Source organism: Diorhabda sublineata, chromosome 4 (genome assembly GCF_026230105.1).
Source record: "Diorhabda sublineata isolate icDioSubl1.1 chromosome 4, icDioSubl1.1, whole genome shotgun sequence".
Lineage (NCBI taxonomy): Eukaryota > Metazoa > Arthropoda > Insecta > Coleoptera > Chrysomelidae > Diorhabda > Diorhabda sublineata.
The window spans coordinates 34,556,872-34,573,804 of NC_079477.1; the positions used below are offsets into that span (position 1 = coordinate 34,556,872).

The 16,933-nt window shown below is 33.3% G+C and overlaps 2 protein-coding genes across 2 annotated transcripts; both read right to left on the bottom strand.

Annotated features, from left to right (window-relative positions):
- Nucleotides 1–976: 976 nt before the first annotated feature.
- LOC130443361 (general transcription factor II-I repeat domain-containing protein 2-like) lies at nucleotides 977–1,708 on the bottom strand. The gene has a single exon (XM_056777934.1). The coding sequence runs from the start codon at nucleotides 1,706–1,708 to the stop codon at nucleotides 977–979; it is 732 nt and encodes a 243-aa protein (XP_056633912.1).
- Nucleotides 1,709–11,428: 9,720 nt separating this feature from the next.
- On the bottom strand, nucleotides 11,429–11,815 carry LOC130443362 (uncharacterized). The gene has a single exon (XM_056777935.1). The coding sequence runs from the start codon at nucleotides 11,813–11,815 to the stop codon at nucleotides 11,429–11,431; it is 387 nt and encodes a 128-aa protein (XP_056633913.1).
- Nucleotides 11,816–16,933: the final 5,118 nt, after the last annotated feature.

Genomic DNA, 16,933 nt, shown 5'->3' on the forward strand with positions numbered 1-16,933 from the left:
AGTACAAAAGTTAAATACACTGAAAACAATGAGACACTTGAGCTTGAATTTGGGAAACTAATCCATCGATATTTGGATGAATTCCACTGATACAAAGACGTAAAGAATTTTCCAAATTATCGTCAGTCAGTCTTGTACGATGTGTTGATTTATTAACTTTCATCAATGAAAAGAACTGTTCGCATTTATAAGTACTGCTAAACGCAGAAATCAATCTTCTTGCGAAATTTCTAAGCTGCGGAAAATTGTCGTCTTCCAGGTATTTTTTGTAGAAATCGCACAACTCTACGTCTTCAAATTTGGATTTTAGGAGTGAGTTTTCTTGAATCTTGATTAACTCCATTTGTAAGTGCATTTTGTACATTAAATTTTGTAGGAGTAGCAAATAAATTGAAACATTCTTCCATGTTTTTGAAGTCGCTAAATCTGTTCCAAAATTGTTCCGACAGTAACTTGAGTTCTTCAGCATATTGAGCATAAGCAATATTTTCAGAGAGTGTGTTGAAATGGTAACTGTTACCAGACTGCATCTGTGACTCCCACAAGCGTAGTTTGATCTGAAACGCTTTCAAATGGCTGTACAAATCATTAACTAACTGTCCTTGTTTTTGAAGTTTCAAATTCAAATCATTCAAATAGCCTGCAAGATCGACCAGAAATGCTAAATCACATATCCATTTTGGGTCACTCAATTCAGATAGTGGCTTATCTTTTATTTTCATAAAGTCTGCTATCTCATTTCTAAGCTCGTAAAACCGTTTCAACATTTTTCCTTTGCTCATCCATCTGACTTCACAATAATATATTACGTCGTTATATTCAGCTGATATTTCATCCAAAAACGTCTTGATCTGACGATGGTTAAGCCCTCGGGATCGAATAAAATTGATGGTTTTTACTACCACATTCATAACATTGTGGAGTCGAATGGACTTAGAACACAAGTTCTGTTGGTGGATAATGCAATGAAGGACTATCAAATCATCTTTTTACGCAGGCCAAAACTTGTGAATACCTTTTGAACTTCATTAAAAATATCCTCTCCTGTAGTGGTTGCTTTTAGCGGCTGCAAAGCTAGCAATTCCTCAGTAACAGTGAACTCCTTATCAATACCTCGAATAAATATAGCCAGTTGAGCTGTGTTAGACAAATCGGTGCTCTCGTCTAATGCTATGGAAAATGATTCAAAACCAGCCATACGGTCAGTCAATGTTCTTTTTATATCATTAGCCATCATTTCTATACGTCGAACAATAGTTCGTCTTGACAAACTAATTTTTTCAAATTCATTTTTCTTTTCAGGACACAAAACACCGCAAACTTCTAATATACACTCCTTGATAAATACTCCTTCGGCAAATGGTTTTAATGCCTTTGCCAATTTTGAGCTAACTATAGAACTAGCTTTCACAACATTATCAAGTTGTGTTCTTTGTTTATGAAACATTTGTTGCTGTTTTTCAATATTTGCTCTGAGCTTCTGGATTATGTCTGTTCTTAATTGTCCTGTCAGTGAGTGTAGTGTAGCATGCTTAGTTGAGTAATGCCTCTTTATATTGAATTCTGAATCCATTACTGAAATGGATTCATTACAAAGCAAACAAATAGGCTTACCATTGTGCAAGATAAAAAAGAATTCTTCAGTCCATTTTTCTTGAAACTGGCGACCCTCTGTATCTACTTTTCGTTTCTTTCCACCAGACATCATGTTTTTTTACTTTTCGTTCAATAAACTTAATAACAAACTATAGTTAGTTACCACTCAAGATGCACACAAATTCACAAAGCAAGTTGATGGCTCTAGCCGTTCGATAAGGGTATCGCTTGTCTGAGTTATCACCTCGGTAGCTCAAATAGAACTGAACTAACTTTCGGGCCATCCACCCGCTTATATAGACAAAATGAAGGAATAATCTGGAATAAACTAGTTTAGAATAATCGAGAGGCGATAAATAAAATCTTTTGATGTATAGCCCGTGAGGCGGCAAACTTCAAAGAAATTGATCAAGCAAGCCGAGTGGCGGTGATCACTCAGTTTACCATCACTACCGTGGGTAAACTAAGGAAACACAAGGAAACTTGCGTAGGCTATGGGATTCATTAGTCTATTGATGACTCCACATTTTTATAGTCTATTCATATCATATCCGATGCCGGATAAGATAAAAAGCACAAACAAGTGTTTCCTTTTAAAGATATGTACTAGTATAAGTATATGTACTAGTACTAAGTATAAGTACTTAGTTTAGTGTAATATTTTTTTAATTGGGTTTTTCCAAAATGTCTCGCGGGCCGGATCATATCTTACACGGGGTCGGATCCGGCCCGCGGGCCGGTGGTTGCCCATATGTGGGCTAGATTATGAAAGATGTTGAATTTTTATAGATTAGATGAGGCTAGGTTGTACTGAATGATGTTGAATATTAAATGGTTAGTTATGAATGACATCAAATTTGTTTAGACTATGTCGTTATGAATGGAGCTGAACATTTTGTTTTCGCATTCCATATAAAAATCATTAGTCTGCTTTGTTTGGTTTCCATAGTAAAAAAAAAATAGATTCAGTGGAAAGGAAAGTAACATTAATCGTTAACATACGATAAATCAAATAAATAAAAAAAATTGAGAACAAATTGAGGTATTCAAGTACCTATTTTTACTTTTCTGTTAATATGTAATTCATATAATAATTAAGATAGAAAGTTGAAAAAAATTTTTATAAATATTATAAACGGCAGTACGATATAAAGGGATCGAACCCAATTGTTTACCCTTACAACCCCTACATGTCGGGAAAAGGATATAATTCTTTATACTTTCGAAATAAATCGAGCTGGAGCAAATATTGGAATATTCTTTCCGCTGCTACAAATCCAAATCCAAATATTTGAGGTTATTTTTCCAAAAGGATTCGAGTTAACATGAAGAATATTCATATTTCGAACGATGAAAAATAAAATAAATTCAACCCCTGCCACATATAATGTCTTCATAGAGTATCGTAATTTACGAGTATTTCCATTTCGGCTAGAATTTCAAATCGACTATAATTTACTCTACAATAAAACAAAATGCTCTGTAATTTCAATTCTTCAAAATATCTCAAATTTCGGCTTATCGAGTTTAGGAAATTGTGAAAAATTAATCACTGAAACTTTTTTCGTGTACACCGAAAACAGATATGGGAGTTACATTACTTTATGTAACTATTGTTTTATTTGAAAAAATGGTATTTGCGTATTTTTTTTGAAAAAATGTAGCTAATCTTTTCATCTCTATGATGCTACAATTCTGAGTTTCCAATTTGCTCCATTTCTTGTTTCATAAGTGAATCCGCAATTGCGTGACACAATTTTAATTTGACTCTTGAGGTACTTTAATAATATTTTCGAGGCTTGACATTAATCTTTTTACACCTTTGTCACTTAATATACAGGATGTTTCAATAAAAGTTATACCCATCTATAGGATACATAATAAACCGGAAAATAATTGAGGTTTGCTTCGTACAAAATTTTCGTAACGACATCCGTATTACTAAGCAACATTGTAGTGAAATTGGTTTCACAAAGTTTGTTTCTACTTATTTCTACTTACCTCTGGTGTCAAACTTTTGAATTAACAGCAATGCTACCCAAGGAACCACTCTGTTTATTTGGAGATGTCACGGAACTAGAGAATTTGGACTTGGTAACTCTTTTAAATACTATGATATTCAAGTAATAAGCTGGGATTGCAGTGGTTCATACAATTTATCAACATGTGTGCACTATGATCTGATATGATGTCAATGTTGGTGTAGAACGCTTGCCACGAGTATTCACGAGCATTTTAAGATTGATACTCATGAAAAAACTGACTGGTGGAACGGAAGGAAGTGAGTAATAGTTTTTACTACTCCCTATGTTGATAAAATGAAATCGACGAATCAACAGAATGGAAAAAATCTGGCGGAGCTAGATATGAATGAAAATAAGTTAACTGCCCTAGTCATGTTATCTATTCGAGAGATTCTAAGATTTAATGAATTAGTTATTGTGAATTTATCTCGAAAAACGACAGACGCGTTTGTGAAGAATAAAAAGTATTAATCCTGAATCTATAAAGTTTTCGGCGAGGCCAAGTACTTATCAACAGAGTAAGCTATTATTATCCAAATTTTTAAATCACTAGCTCAGATTGTTGGTGTAATAAACGTGGTCGTATGAGACCTAAATTTTTTTGCTTTACGTTGTGCACCCCCAACGTATTGACTATGCGCCGCCGTTGAACGATAAGCATAGGAGAAACCAGTAACTTGAGAATTAGTTGTTTAGTTCCGATGATCGATAGTTTCCTTATACAAGTTGGAAGGAAACCTGAATTAATCATATCTCTTGAAGTTTGATGTATCTGGAAATTAACTTCTCAATGAGAAGGACTCCAAGATGAATTCGTGTTCGGTTGAATTGCGACTGTAATCGTATTTCTGCTCATGAGCGTTGTTTATTTTCAATGCATCTAAAGAGCCAGTTTCTTTTCAATAACAGCTCGAAAACTATGGATAGAAATTTTCCATTTGAAATATCCATAAAAATCAATAGACAAATTGAGTCAAAATAATAAGAACTCTATCAAGACCAAATGTGGATTACCTTCCCTAATTCCAACTACGTTTTAAATTTGAAATTTGTTTTTAAAATGGAATCAATAATAATAACTATTCTTAAATTGTGTGACACGTGTAATTTTTAATATTAACATCATTACATTTGACTAATGCACGAAATTGGTGTAGACATTCAGTTACGCCTATTTCTAATAATAATGTTAGGGGTAGCACTTTGACAATAGAAAACGTGACTTTTTCCAAAGAAGGGTCCATTTTAAAAATGTGGGGGTTGATGATTACATCATGATCAGTTATTTTCTATATACAGCGATATTTTCATTCCAATACGATTCTACGATTACAATTAATCTTAAAATAGGATCTTATTCTGTAATATCATCCCCTTTTTTAATGTTGTGGCTGCCGTCGATGTTCTGACTTGACTTGATTGGGCTCCATCAGCCTGGAGAGATGCTTTCACAAAACGCCGCTACTCGATTTCAATTTTTGTCTCTTGTAAAAGTTTTATGTCCGTTTTTTTTTCTCTCTACTTAATTGTGGATTTTACATAATAAGCAACTGTCATTGTGGCTCCTGTTCTCGGATGAAATGTACTAAAAGTACGTCTGGAAATTACCAGGTGGTGGTGAACCTCAATGTATACAGGGTATTAATGCAAATAGTGAGTAGCAAAAGTGAAGCAAAGTGTGAAAGCAAAACTTCTATTTAAGTATATTTTCCAAATTATATATTCCAACATTATGAATTTTTAATGGATGATTACGTATGTAGGGTAGGGTGTTTGACTACACTACTATCTGAAGGCCAGTGGCGGCCCATGCCCTAATCCGTAACTTTTGCTTTTTCAAAAAAAATGTACTCTTTGTTCAACTAGATAAAATTTGTGGTTTAGGAGATACGGTTCGCCATAAAGAGAAATTCTGTAAAAAATTATCATAAATTATAATTATTTATCGAAAATACTTGAAGAGATTAATAATTAAAATATAAAAAATAACATTTTTCCTGGTCGGAGAAGCCCATTTGCATGGCCAACAGCTTCTCCTGAATGAAATACAATGGATTCATATTTTGAAGATATTTGTCACAGCATTATTCTCACATCATCTAGTCATTCCCGAATTTTTTGCATCAAGTCCCGGAACACCCTGTATATCCACTCCTACTTTGCGTTTTGGTCTGTACATCATAGAAATTGATCGATACCTCATTCATTATAACTAATTTTGCAAAAAAATTGTTTGTTTCGTTTATACTGCATGGTTCCCAATTGGGATGTGAAAATGTGCATCAGATGTGTATATTCTTCGTCTTTGTGTGTATATTCTAACAGCAAAGCTGAATAACTTACCTTACGCCACTCATATTTCTATCTCTATAAGTAAAATCAAGTGTTAAGATCCTTTAATACCAAAACAACAACCTCACCAATTCAACTTTAGTACAATAGTGTATAAGGTTGATAGACTGGACCAATATTATTCAAATTACTGATGAAATTTAAGAAGGTGACCAGAATTCACAAGATCTGTCCATCAGATTGGCTTGAATTTCTGTCGTATCACTATTTTCATCTAAAAACGTAAACTCACGCTTTTCAATGACAATGATGCTTAGGGTTGGAACAGGAAACTTCCTCTTGCTACCCTTAGCTACCCCATCAGTTCCTTCGCCTCCATAGGCATCATAAAAGTAACTAAGTAGTGTCAAGCCATATTTCTCGGCAGTTAAAATGTTATAAACCTCTAGATCCACGCCAATGACCCGTATAAACTTATGAACTAAGTAATTTCAATATTACCCTGTAATTATCACCGTAATTTGACAATGAATAAATAGGAAATGGTCTGTTTTAACTCTGAATTTGTTTTTTACCACTAGATGAACAATTCTGTTTTCAAATAGGGGGTTACTGTAAGGCAACTAAGTACATATCTTTGTCAAAGTTTAAACCATTATAGTCCCTACACCGACAAGGACGATAATCAGAAACCACTTACTGTCAATCCTTAAAGTTACTTAGAAAACATAATTGTATCTTTTGTTGGGTATATAAAAGGACAGTCCGCTGTGCGTGAAATGTGCAGGTGCTTACACAATGATGACAATAACGCGTGCAGACTGTACAGCTGCTCTGCACTTTTTCCGGTAAACATTCTTCATAATGTTAAAATTATCATGTCTTTCATTCCAATTTTAACATACTATCCATTAGATAATTGATTTTTCATTATAATAATCTCCAATTTTTTTTATTTTCAATGTGAAGTTCCCCATAAACACACTTTTCTTCCATCAAGTCAGTTATAGTGTATTTGTATGTATAAGAGAATAAAATAAAACCTACTTACTTATCCAAAATTTATTTCAAATATTATTAAAGAATAATCTAAATATTTGCTAAAAGTTTCATAATAGTACAGGCTTTCGAGCTTCTACATACAACAATAAGATCAATATAAAAAAGGTGGTAGTGGTAAAAATCCAAGTGTGTTAAATAAATTTTCCATTTAAGTTGTGAATTCACAATAGATTGTACACTTCACATTGCAAGTTGGAAAGACCAGATAAATCTTATTTTCGTTGAAATTAAAATACTTCAATTCACAAAGCTTTTGACCAGTCCAAACCTTTTTAAATTGTTCTGTGCAGCTTTTGGTTATAAAAGACTAATGACAGCCCGTTTTAGATTAGTGAGTATGTTAAATCCCGGTTCTTCGTGAAAAAAACTGTATTCTTTGTGTTCCTTAAATGAAGGGAAATTCAAAAAATATGAAATCGATGAAATTGCAGAAAATCGTAGACCGCATTATTGCGCTCTAAAACCGATTCAACTGGTATTGGCACAGAAAAAGGGAAAAGTTTCAAAAAAAAATAATTCTTTTAAAGTGAGTAATGTTAATCACTATTTTTGGAGGCTGCAAAAATCGACAAGAATAGGTAATAAAAAAATGATTGAACCACTTATTGTGAATATTGGTTGCAAAGGTTCATACTGTCATTCCGATTCTATATTGAATTATCTTATTTATTATGAACGCAAGGTTGTTTAAAAATCAAGTGCCCAAAACTTTATATTTACTTTGTAATGTTAAGCATCATCTAACTTTTACTATAAAAAAATCTAATTTAAAATTAGTAGAAAAAAAACTTTAGACTTTCTCAATTTGTGATATGGTTGCCGAAACGGGACCCCTTGTCAAAATAACAATAAAAAAATTTAAAAATGGTATTAAATCGAAAAATACTCATCCTAGTTTCAAATATAATTATAATTTAACAATTACAATACAATATAATAGAATAAAATGAAGATTTCAATATCAGAAAATGATACAGAATGTATGTTAAACAGAAACATAATTTAATTATTTAGCGACAATAATCGCTTCTTTTTCAGCACCAGCAACAAGAGGGGGTCCGGTTTAAGCGACTAAAACCATCAATTTATTAACCCGATTAATTTTGAACCAAATATCTAAACGAAACATTTTGATGATAAGCAATAATATATATTTAGATATAAAGGCTTATCTGTGGGTCCACTTTAGGGGAAGGGGACCGGTTTAGGGTATTTTCCTTATAACCAGTATGACACAATGTGGAAAAACATTTAAAAAATCGCACGAAAATATAATTCTACACCCGATATACTTATTATATCCATACAAATGTTATTTCATATGAAACTACTCAGGGTAAAATTGAAAAAAAATTATAACTAAAGAAGTGGTACGCCTATGGATTGTGAATGAGTCATCATAGTATTACTCTCCAATTCAAAAGCATAGAATAAATCAAATTCGCCTTCTACATTGTTAGAAAATTCATTGATGTTTCTATATTCTAGCACATAAAAATTCGGGTCATATTACAGGGTTAGAAACTGAATATTATTCAAGTCGTTTTATATAAAAATTATCAGTCTGCTTCGTTATTGATGCATGTCAAAGTATGTAGCCAAAGTACCTTGAAATGACCAGTACCTCCGCTGCGCGTTTGTACGATAAATTTGTATCAAAATAGTCGCGTCAATGAATACATAATTGTTTGATTGATTTTGATGTTTTTTTTTAAATTTTGTTTTTATATATTCTTTAAAATGAGACACCTCTTGGTGTGGGGACGGAACTATTTATCTTGTTTAAACAATATCTGTGATATTTATGCAAAAAAAAATTCTACTATACAATATCCATTAAAAACTTGTAAATATATTAATGAATGTTATAAACAATTACCTATAAGTTTGTTCTGTGTAGTAATGACATGGAATTAATTTGTGGACCATAATATAAATTGTTTATTGACCATAGAAAATTCATTATTTTATATACAAAAAAAGTACATTTAGTTTTCATTCTCATTTAGCGTTTCGGAGACTTCTCCATCTTCCTCAAGTACTGGGTGGTTACTGCAGTCATTTCCACTGAAGACCACTTTTTCTGCAGCCACACGCTGAACCGCATCCTGTTTCGCATGAGCAAAATATCAATTTTAAAACGTTGTCAGGTGCTGCTGGTTGTGTCATTTTGATTGGTTTTGAATAATTCTCTTTTCGCCAACCCCATTCTCAAAGTGGTATCGATGAATGATTTTTCCATTGCTGAACTTTGTAAGTGGACTCTTTTAATATGTTGTTTTGCTGCATCTTCTGTCGGAGGTAAGGAATTAAGTTGTACGCTTTTATTTTTTGAAGCTAATGCTATGAAACGTTTATATCGCAGTTCATTCAAGCATTTGGCAGTTTTAGCACCATACATCTTTAGAATACAATCAATACCATCATTAAAAAGCACTCCTTCAATTGTCTCTTCAACCATAAAATTTTCAGCTGCTGCATGTAATTTTTAAATTATCATCAAAATCTTTATTAAAACTCCTGGTGTTTTTTTTAATATTTGGATATTTCTCTTATATGGTTTTTGTTGAGTAAACTCGTTGCAAGATATTATTTTTTAGTGGTTTAAAAAAACATTCCTTCATCATCAGGTGCTAAAGCCATCAATAAAACTAACACATCAATATCTTTGGCTACAACAACTACTTGAAGAGAGGACCGATCTATAGCTGATCGACTAGATCAGCATCACTTTCGGCTTGACTCCACTCAATATTATTTTCGCCTAGTTTTTTGCAGAGAAGATTAATAAACCTATTTTTATTTTTGCTATTACCTAAAAGTTTCTCTTTCGTTGTGTTTAAAGGCATGTCTTCTTCAAATAAATAATCAATGGAAGTATTGCCGATATATCTACGATTTCTCTCAGACACTTTAGTTCCATCATTACTATATCTATCAAATACAACTTTAACATTAGTGCCATAATTATTACGCAAATATCTAATATACTGTTGACAAATATCTGCAAATTTTTTATTTTTTCCCCATTTTAATCTAAGAAGTAGCATACCACCATCAATAATATAGAAAAATTTAGTAACATCACTAACATCCGTTTGGCATTGTACAAAGGCATCATATAATCTTGATTTGGTCGTTTTCCTTATTCCAGCGTTATCAAACAGTGAAAGAGGATAGGGAACCAGCTCCTAGTCAAAATATTGGCGAAGATCATCATTACTTTTTCTCAAAAAGTATAAACGTTGGAAAATTAAATTTGGATCTATAGCGACTGCATTATTATTAACTTTGATTTTACTGCTCATGATCAATAAAGATTTAACAGTGTCTTTTGTGGTCATTTTCATATCTTTGAAGTTAAAGCTTCTGATTTTATTTCTTAATTTAATTCCAACATCAAATGCTTCATAACAATTAATAGTTTCGTTACCTACACATCCTGTGGAAATTGCCATGACTTCTTTTACGAATTTTGAAAAACTGTACAATTTTATCAATTGCTTTAGAATCTTCATTGGTTCTGCTATCAAACTCTTCCATTCCGTCGATTACGTCGATTGTAAATAACGTTGTTTTTATCCATTCGAAAACAACACTTGGTGTTGCTCCACGTCTGAAAGGACCACCTTCTATTTTCATTGACTTCATGGGTGTCTGGTCAGTTGAAATTTTTGCAAAATACATATCAGTTCTTCTAGCACCATGGTTTTGTTTGTATGCTTTAAAATCTTCTTCATTTAACTCTTGTGGTAATCTACGCATTTTTTGTAAATAAATTTCACTACATTTCGCTTAAGGAAAGTGTCTTGCAGCGTGTAAAAATGGTATCATTAACTCGACAGTTTTTAAATGTAACTCCCAATCTCCCATCCTCTCTGCAGCTATAAAATCTTTGAAAATAGATACCATATGGAAGTACGTAATCGACAATTAACATATCTTACAAAATTTTCTCTCTTTCATCATTTTTCAGCTCTTCAAAAATGATTTTTGAAAGTGCTCTTGAATAATTATGTCCTGATAACATTTGGTAGCATGTTTTATCGCCATATACAGTCGATAGTACTTCTTTTAAACCACTTCCTATCATGATATTGCCAACGCATCCAAAAAAAGATCATCAGCCAAATGTACAGCATAAACTATATCTTGAGCTTTCAAATAAAGCGGTTGGTCAAAAGTTATCACACAAGCTTTCATAGAAACAGATCTAGCTTTATAAATAGCAAATCTAAAAGCTGTAAACAAAGTATTATAGTCACTTCTTCTTCTTCTTCTTTTACTTCTTGGAGATTTGTCGATGTGTTAATTCTGAAGCTGCCTCAGCATCTTTTCCTGAGAGGTGGATTGCCAACTATCTTTCCACCTTTTAGGTGGTCTCCCGGGAGGCCTTGAGCCGGGCGGGTTGTTTTCTACGAATATTTTCGGAAGTCTGTTTTCGTCCATCCGTCTTACGTGGTTGTACCACATTGCTCTTTGACATCTGTATTTCTTACTCTGTTTCTTCTTGTTTTCCCCACTATTGTTCTCAGTGTTTTCATCTCGGCCACCCTCAGCATTTGTTTCGTCTTGTTGGTGTCCTCGCGGACTTCCGTGCCGTACGTCATGATGATGGGTCTGATACAAGTCTTGTAGATTCTACTTTTGCTATCTTTACGCAAGTACGGGTTGGACCAGACTATCCAGCTTCTTAGATCTTTAACTGGGTCGTGGGTACTTGATATGTCTATGCCCAGATATCTGAATTGTTCTATGGGATTGTCCTCCGCCACCAGCTTACATCTGAGCGGATCCTTCGCGATTGTCATACATTTGGTTTTGCTGATAGAAATGTTCATATTGAGTTGGAGGCTTACCAAGAAGAACTGGAAGGGTTGTCACTGTAGGTCGTTTTCTGATTCGGCGATGATTGCTGCAACATCGGCGTAGCATACCATAACAACTACTACAACTAACAACACGATTTTTGATTCAATTCAATTCAAATTTATAGCGCCCAAAAAAAATTTGAATGCGATTATCATTCACTATATTCATGTATACCAATTTTTTTTCTAATCTAAAAATTATTCCGAAATTTATGATTTAAATCACGTGGCAAATATAAAATTTAATAACAAGCCTCAAAATTATGTATTCTATAAAAAAATAGTCATATTATAGTACTTATTTTAATTGGTTATTGTGGCTATGTTAAGTATGTGTTTCAGATTTGAAAAGAATTTATTTAATATCAAAAAACTGCACAATATGCTTGAAAAAGCGTAGGTTTTATAGTATTCCTAAATTATTTGTTGGGATAACGAAATTTAACTAGCTCGAGCTCAATAAACAAACTCTAGCTCAACAAGTATAAACAACGTTATTAATTTATTATCCAAATTGTTTGTTAACCTGTACTAACTTTTAATATAACTGTTATATATTGATAAATATCGTATTTTGGAAATTGATTGGTATTTATCACCTCATTCACATTAAGTAAGTAATTTTACGAACTTATATTTGGCCAAGTAGCATTTCTAAAATCACTAATTGTTTTACAAATACTTGTTTGACGTACATCGATTTCGTCGGTATTAAGTTGCGAACGCAACTGAACTTTATTGCCTTTCCTAACATTTGAAAAGCGACAGTCAAGGTGGGGATGAGGGGCGGCTTGGTGTGGTACGTGGCATGTTAGGGGAGGGTCTAACCACGGCTAGGCCTCAAAAACCACGCAGAGGATTGGCTATATACCTTCTCTCTCTCGTTACATTTTTGTTCCTCTCTTTGTCCAACAAGCATACTTATATATTCTGTCGCCTTTGCCCCTTTTTCACTCTAATACACCTTAATCAATATAGTTTGTACTCTATCTAATTAGGTGTTATATAATCTGGACCGTATTTGATATTTTAAATATGTTCAAGTATACAAAATTGATATGATGTTTTAAAAAATGTTTGCAACTTTACAAAGCGTTATTGTGAGATTTATTTGCTACAGAAGATTTGTATGATTAAGAAAAAAATTTCGGTAATTATACACTTTTACGGTCACCAGGTTTTTTGGCTCTAGAAAATCGAAAAATTGATAGATTTTAATGATCTTGGTCTCAAAATGTTCCATTTTACGGCGGATTTATAAAAAAAATACGAAAATTAAAAAAAATAAATATTTTTTACAGTTTCATGACTTTAAATGCAAAAAAATGACTTTCTACATATAATCCTTCGTAACTGTTGCTGACGTCGTGGAATCAAGTTCGTATATTTTGAAAAAAAAAAGTTTTTCTACTATTTAAGGTTTAAAACTATTAAAAACCGCAAATTCAGCCATTACCCCCGTAATTTTCATAAATTCGTCGTAAAATGGAACATTTTGAGACCAAAATTATAAAATTTGTCTATTTTTCGATTTTTAATGGTCCAAAAACTATTAACATTGATTAATATAGTACGAAACTAGACACGAAAATTGATTGTTTTTCATCGATTTCATTTTAAGCTATAAAAACTGAAAAAATCATTCTTTTTGGATTTTTTTTCAAATTGTTTATTAATTTATGTAGAATACAAAAAAATAAGAACTTTATCTGATAATGAGATAATTTTTTTTAAAGGATTATTTTGCAAAACCCTTTTTTTACTATTTAAAACAGTAAAACTATGAGAAATTTCCATTCCAGCTATTTCTACAAATTTTTTTTATAAATCCGCCGTAAAATGGAACATTTTGAGACGAAGATCATTAAAATCCATCCATTTTTCGATTTTCTAGAGCCAAAAAACCAGGTGACCGTGAAAGTGTATAATTACCAAAATTTCCAATATAAACATGAACTTAATTTGATTGGGATATCGAATATAATCAAATGGGAAAAATGACCTTTTTATGTAAATGAGATAATATTAAAGTGGTGTTAGATCATTTTATAGAATCATAGCTTTCTGTGAGAAATTTGAAAGAATTTCAAAATGTTTGTCGAACAACGTTTATCATTGAAGTTGATATATTAAACGTAATAACAATAACTGATCATAATATCGCTTGTTAATGTATTTTTATATTCTTTTCTTCACGTTTCATCGTTGTTTATTTCTTTATGTTTGAATCTATATCCACAATCGCGCGATAGACTTTTTATTTGAATTTAACATTTCAAACACTTTTCAAACTTGAATACCTACTTGAAATTGATGGATTGATAGTTGATACTCAATATTTATCTATCAAACCTCATGAACTTTCTACTTGGGCCAAAGAAATATTCGTATTTTCGTGAGGTTAAAGGAATACTTGTTATCTGCTAGAAATTTCCTGTACCACAGCCTAGCATCGCGTCCATACGTGACACACAATCATTTCCAATAGAACCGAAACTATCATCCCACGAGAAGCTATCGAGATAAAAACAAACGTTGAATCACAAGATACCATAGCCAGATATTACCATCAACCTGAAAATATCTTCTTTATCCACCTGTTTCCGATGTCTCCTCGCCCTGTTCCACTAGGTCCAGACTGCCAAGTCACAAATTCAAAACCAGCAGTGTTATTGTAAGTGCAGGGTGTTCTACTCGTAGATGGCAATTATTATCGTTATTTTCTAGGTGGAGGCAGATTGATACTTTGAAAGGGATGATTCGTTGCAGAAAGTAGGCAATGTCAGACAATGAAGTCGGATCACTTCTTAAAAATGGACGAATAATCACACTAGCCTATTCCTCTCTTCATAATGCTTCCTCATATCTCACTATCGGTCAATTTAAATATTTTTGGGACGTTATTCATAAATTTAAATTTAGTTCAACAATCAGAAAGTTTTATTCTACAAGTGGGTATACTTTATAACTTTCTCCTTCGCTAGATGCAGAAGGACTTCTTCACACTGTTTAAAATGACTTATACATAAAAGCCGAATTCAAAATTGGCCTTTCAAATACAATAAAATGCAATCGATATGATTGAGTTCACAGTTTCCACTCTCAGAATTTACTAAATCTTAAGAAACCTCATCCAGAAAAATAATTCTATTTATTGTTTACCAGGTTGGTCTAAAATTCTGCCACTCTTATAACTTGTGAACCCGATTTTTTATTTAAAAAGAAGAAAGCACAAGAGAGTGGAGTTGTCTGTGGAAGATCTTGATTGTAGTATTCGAGAAAGAAGTGCCTTACTAGATGATTCCACTGGCTTGCACTTCTCCAAAGAGAGAACTCCCAATAAATTGACGTACTGAGTATCTGCAGGAGAACTCGGTGTTCATAAGCCACGTCTACCTGTCAAGTACTGCTCTAAGAGAGATAATTTGGGATAGCTGGAAGATTATCTGCCGTGGTAGTATCGATAAGCAAGATCAGCGACTTTGCTCTAAGCTTCTTGTCAACTCTGGATCACCTTTGAGTCGACTAGCTCTCTTTTGTATTGAGTCGAGTTTCAGAGTATGCTTGGAAACCGAGCTCCACATGTGCGAGCCATACTCCAAAGATGGACGAATATCTGAGCCTTGTAGAGGATTAGAAGCTGTTGCGAAGAAAATAACTTTTTGGTCTTAAGGAGGGCTCCAAATTTTTGTTAAACTGCTTTGGCTAATTAAGCTGACCCTTGAATTTTCAGAAACTCAGACACATAGTTGCCGGGTAGGTTACGAATATTCCGATTCAATTTGATTTTTGTTCTAGGTTTATTCACGTAGAACCAGGATCCAATCTGCTAATGAAGCCATGGCCATCAATTTGTTTGAGGATATTTCTTTAACCACGGTTATACTCTCATTGAATGTGTAACAAGTTCTCGTGGCATTTTCAAATATTATGCAGAGCTACTGAATCGCAGCCTGCATTTTCCAATTATGGTCTTTGACTATATTACAAATGGCACCAAAACCGTTACTTTTGGAGATTGTGAAGGTCTCTAAATTTAGAGTTTTCTCTGGTCAGACTATCTTAAAGATATACAGTTTCAAACTTGAGTCTAATATCCAACGCACAGTTTTCATAGGTATTGCGAAAGCATCTCAACTCTTGAGCTTCGGTGTTTTTACTTTTTTTGCTTTGTTGCAGCTCTATTTGTTTTTTTTGACAGTCACGTGGCGATCTGTGTCTGAATGGTAACTTTCTTTTCTTCCATTTTTTGCAAATAATCTTACCACCATTCCACTATACTCGATGAATCGCCAAGCTCATACAAGTATTTAGTGTTGAAAACTACAATTTTTTCGATGTTCTTCCGGTGGTATGAGTTTCTATAGTTAATCTGGCGACAACTGGTATCCTGATGTCACAAACAGTAGGAAAAGTTCTATCAAGACGGAATGAACCTGCATGTGATGTTTGTTGACTTTAAAAGGATTTTGATAGTGTCCTCAGGAAACTAATAGAGCAGGTAATGAGAAAAAAGCTTAAATTGTTAAATATGTGGCCAAAATTATACAAGAGGATGGGATAACAAAGGTAATAATACCATGTGCTTGTCATTAAAGGTCGAAGTGGATCTTATAATAATATCTTAAGGAGTATATTGGCACCGATCAATATCGATGGTGGATACCTAAAAAGTTCATGAACCACGATATCAAGAACGATGGTGTTATAGTGACAGTGATAAAGATTCAAAGGCTTAAATGGTTTGGACAGATACGAAGACAGGAAGCCCTGATTCGGAAGGTAACAGAGTGGAAGTCTGCCCCTTGAGGCCGACACAAAGCACGCTGGGAATAACAAGTAATGCAGAATATTGCAGCGATGGGTGTGAGATAAGTTGTGAAGGATAGAACTGGTACAGGATAGTGAGGGAAGAAACTGTTACAGGCTGGAAAGTAAATCAAAGAATTCAAAGAGGAGTAATTCATCGTAATCCACAGAGCCCAAAAAGGCGGCTTTCATCCGCAATGAATTTAAGGCTTATTTGTTTGTATAATCGGGTGGTCGCGAAACTAGAGCTAGTCATAACAGTATCCTGAAAAATAAATT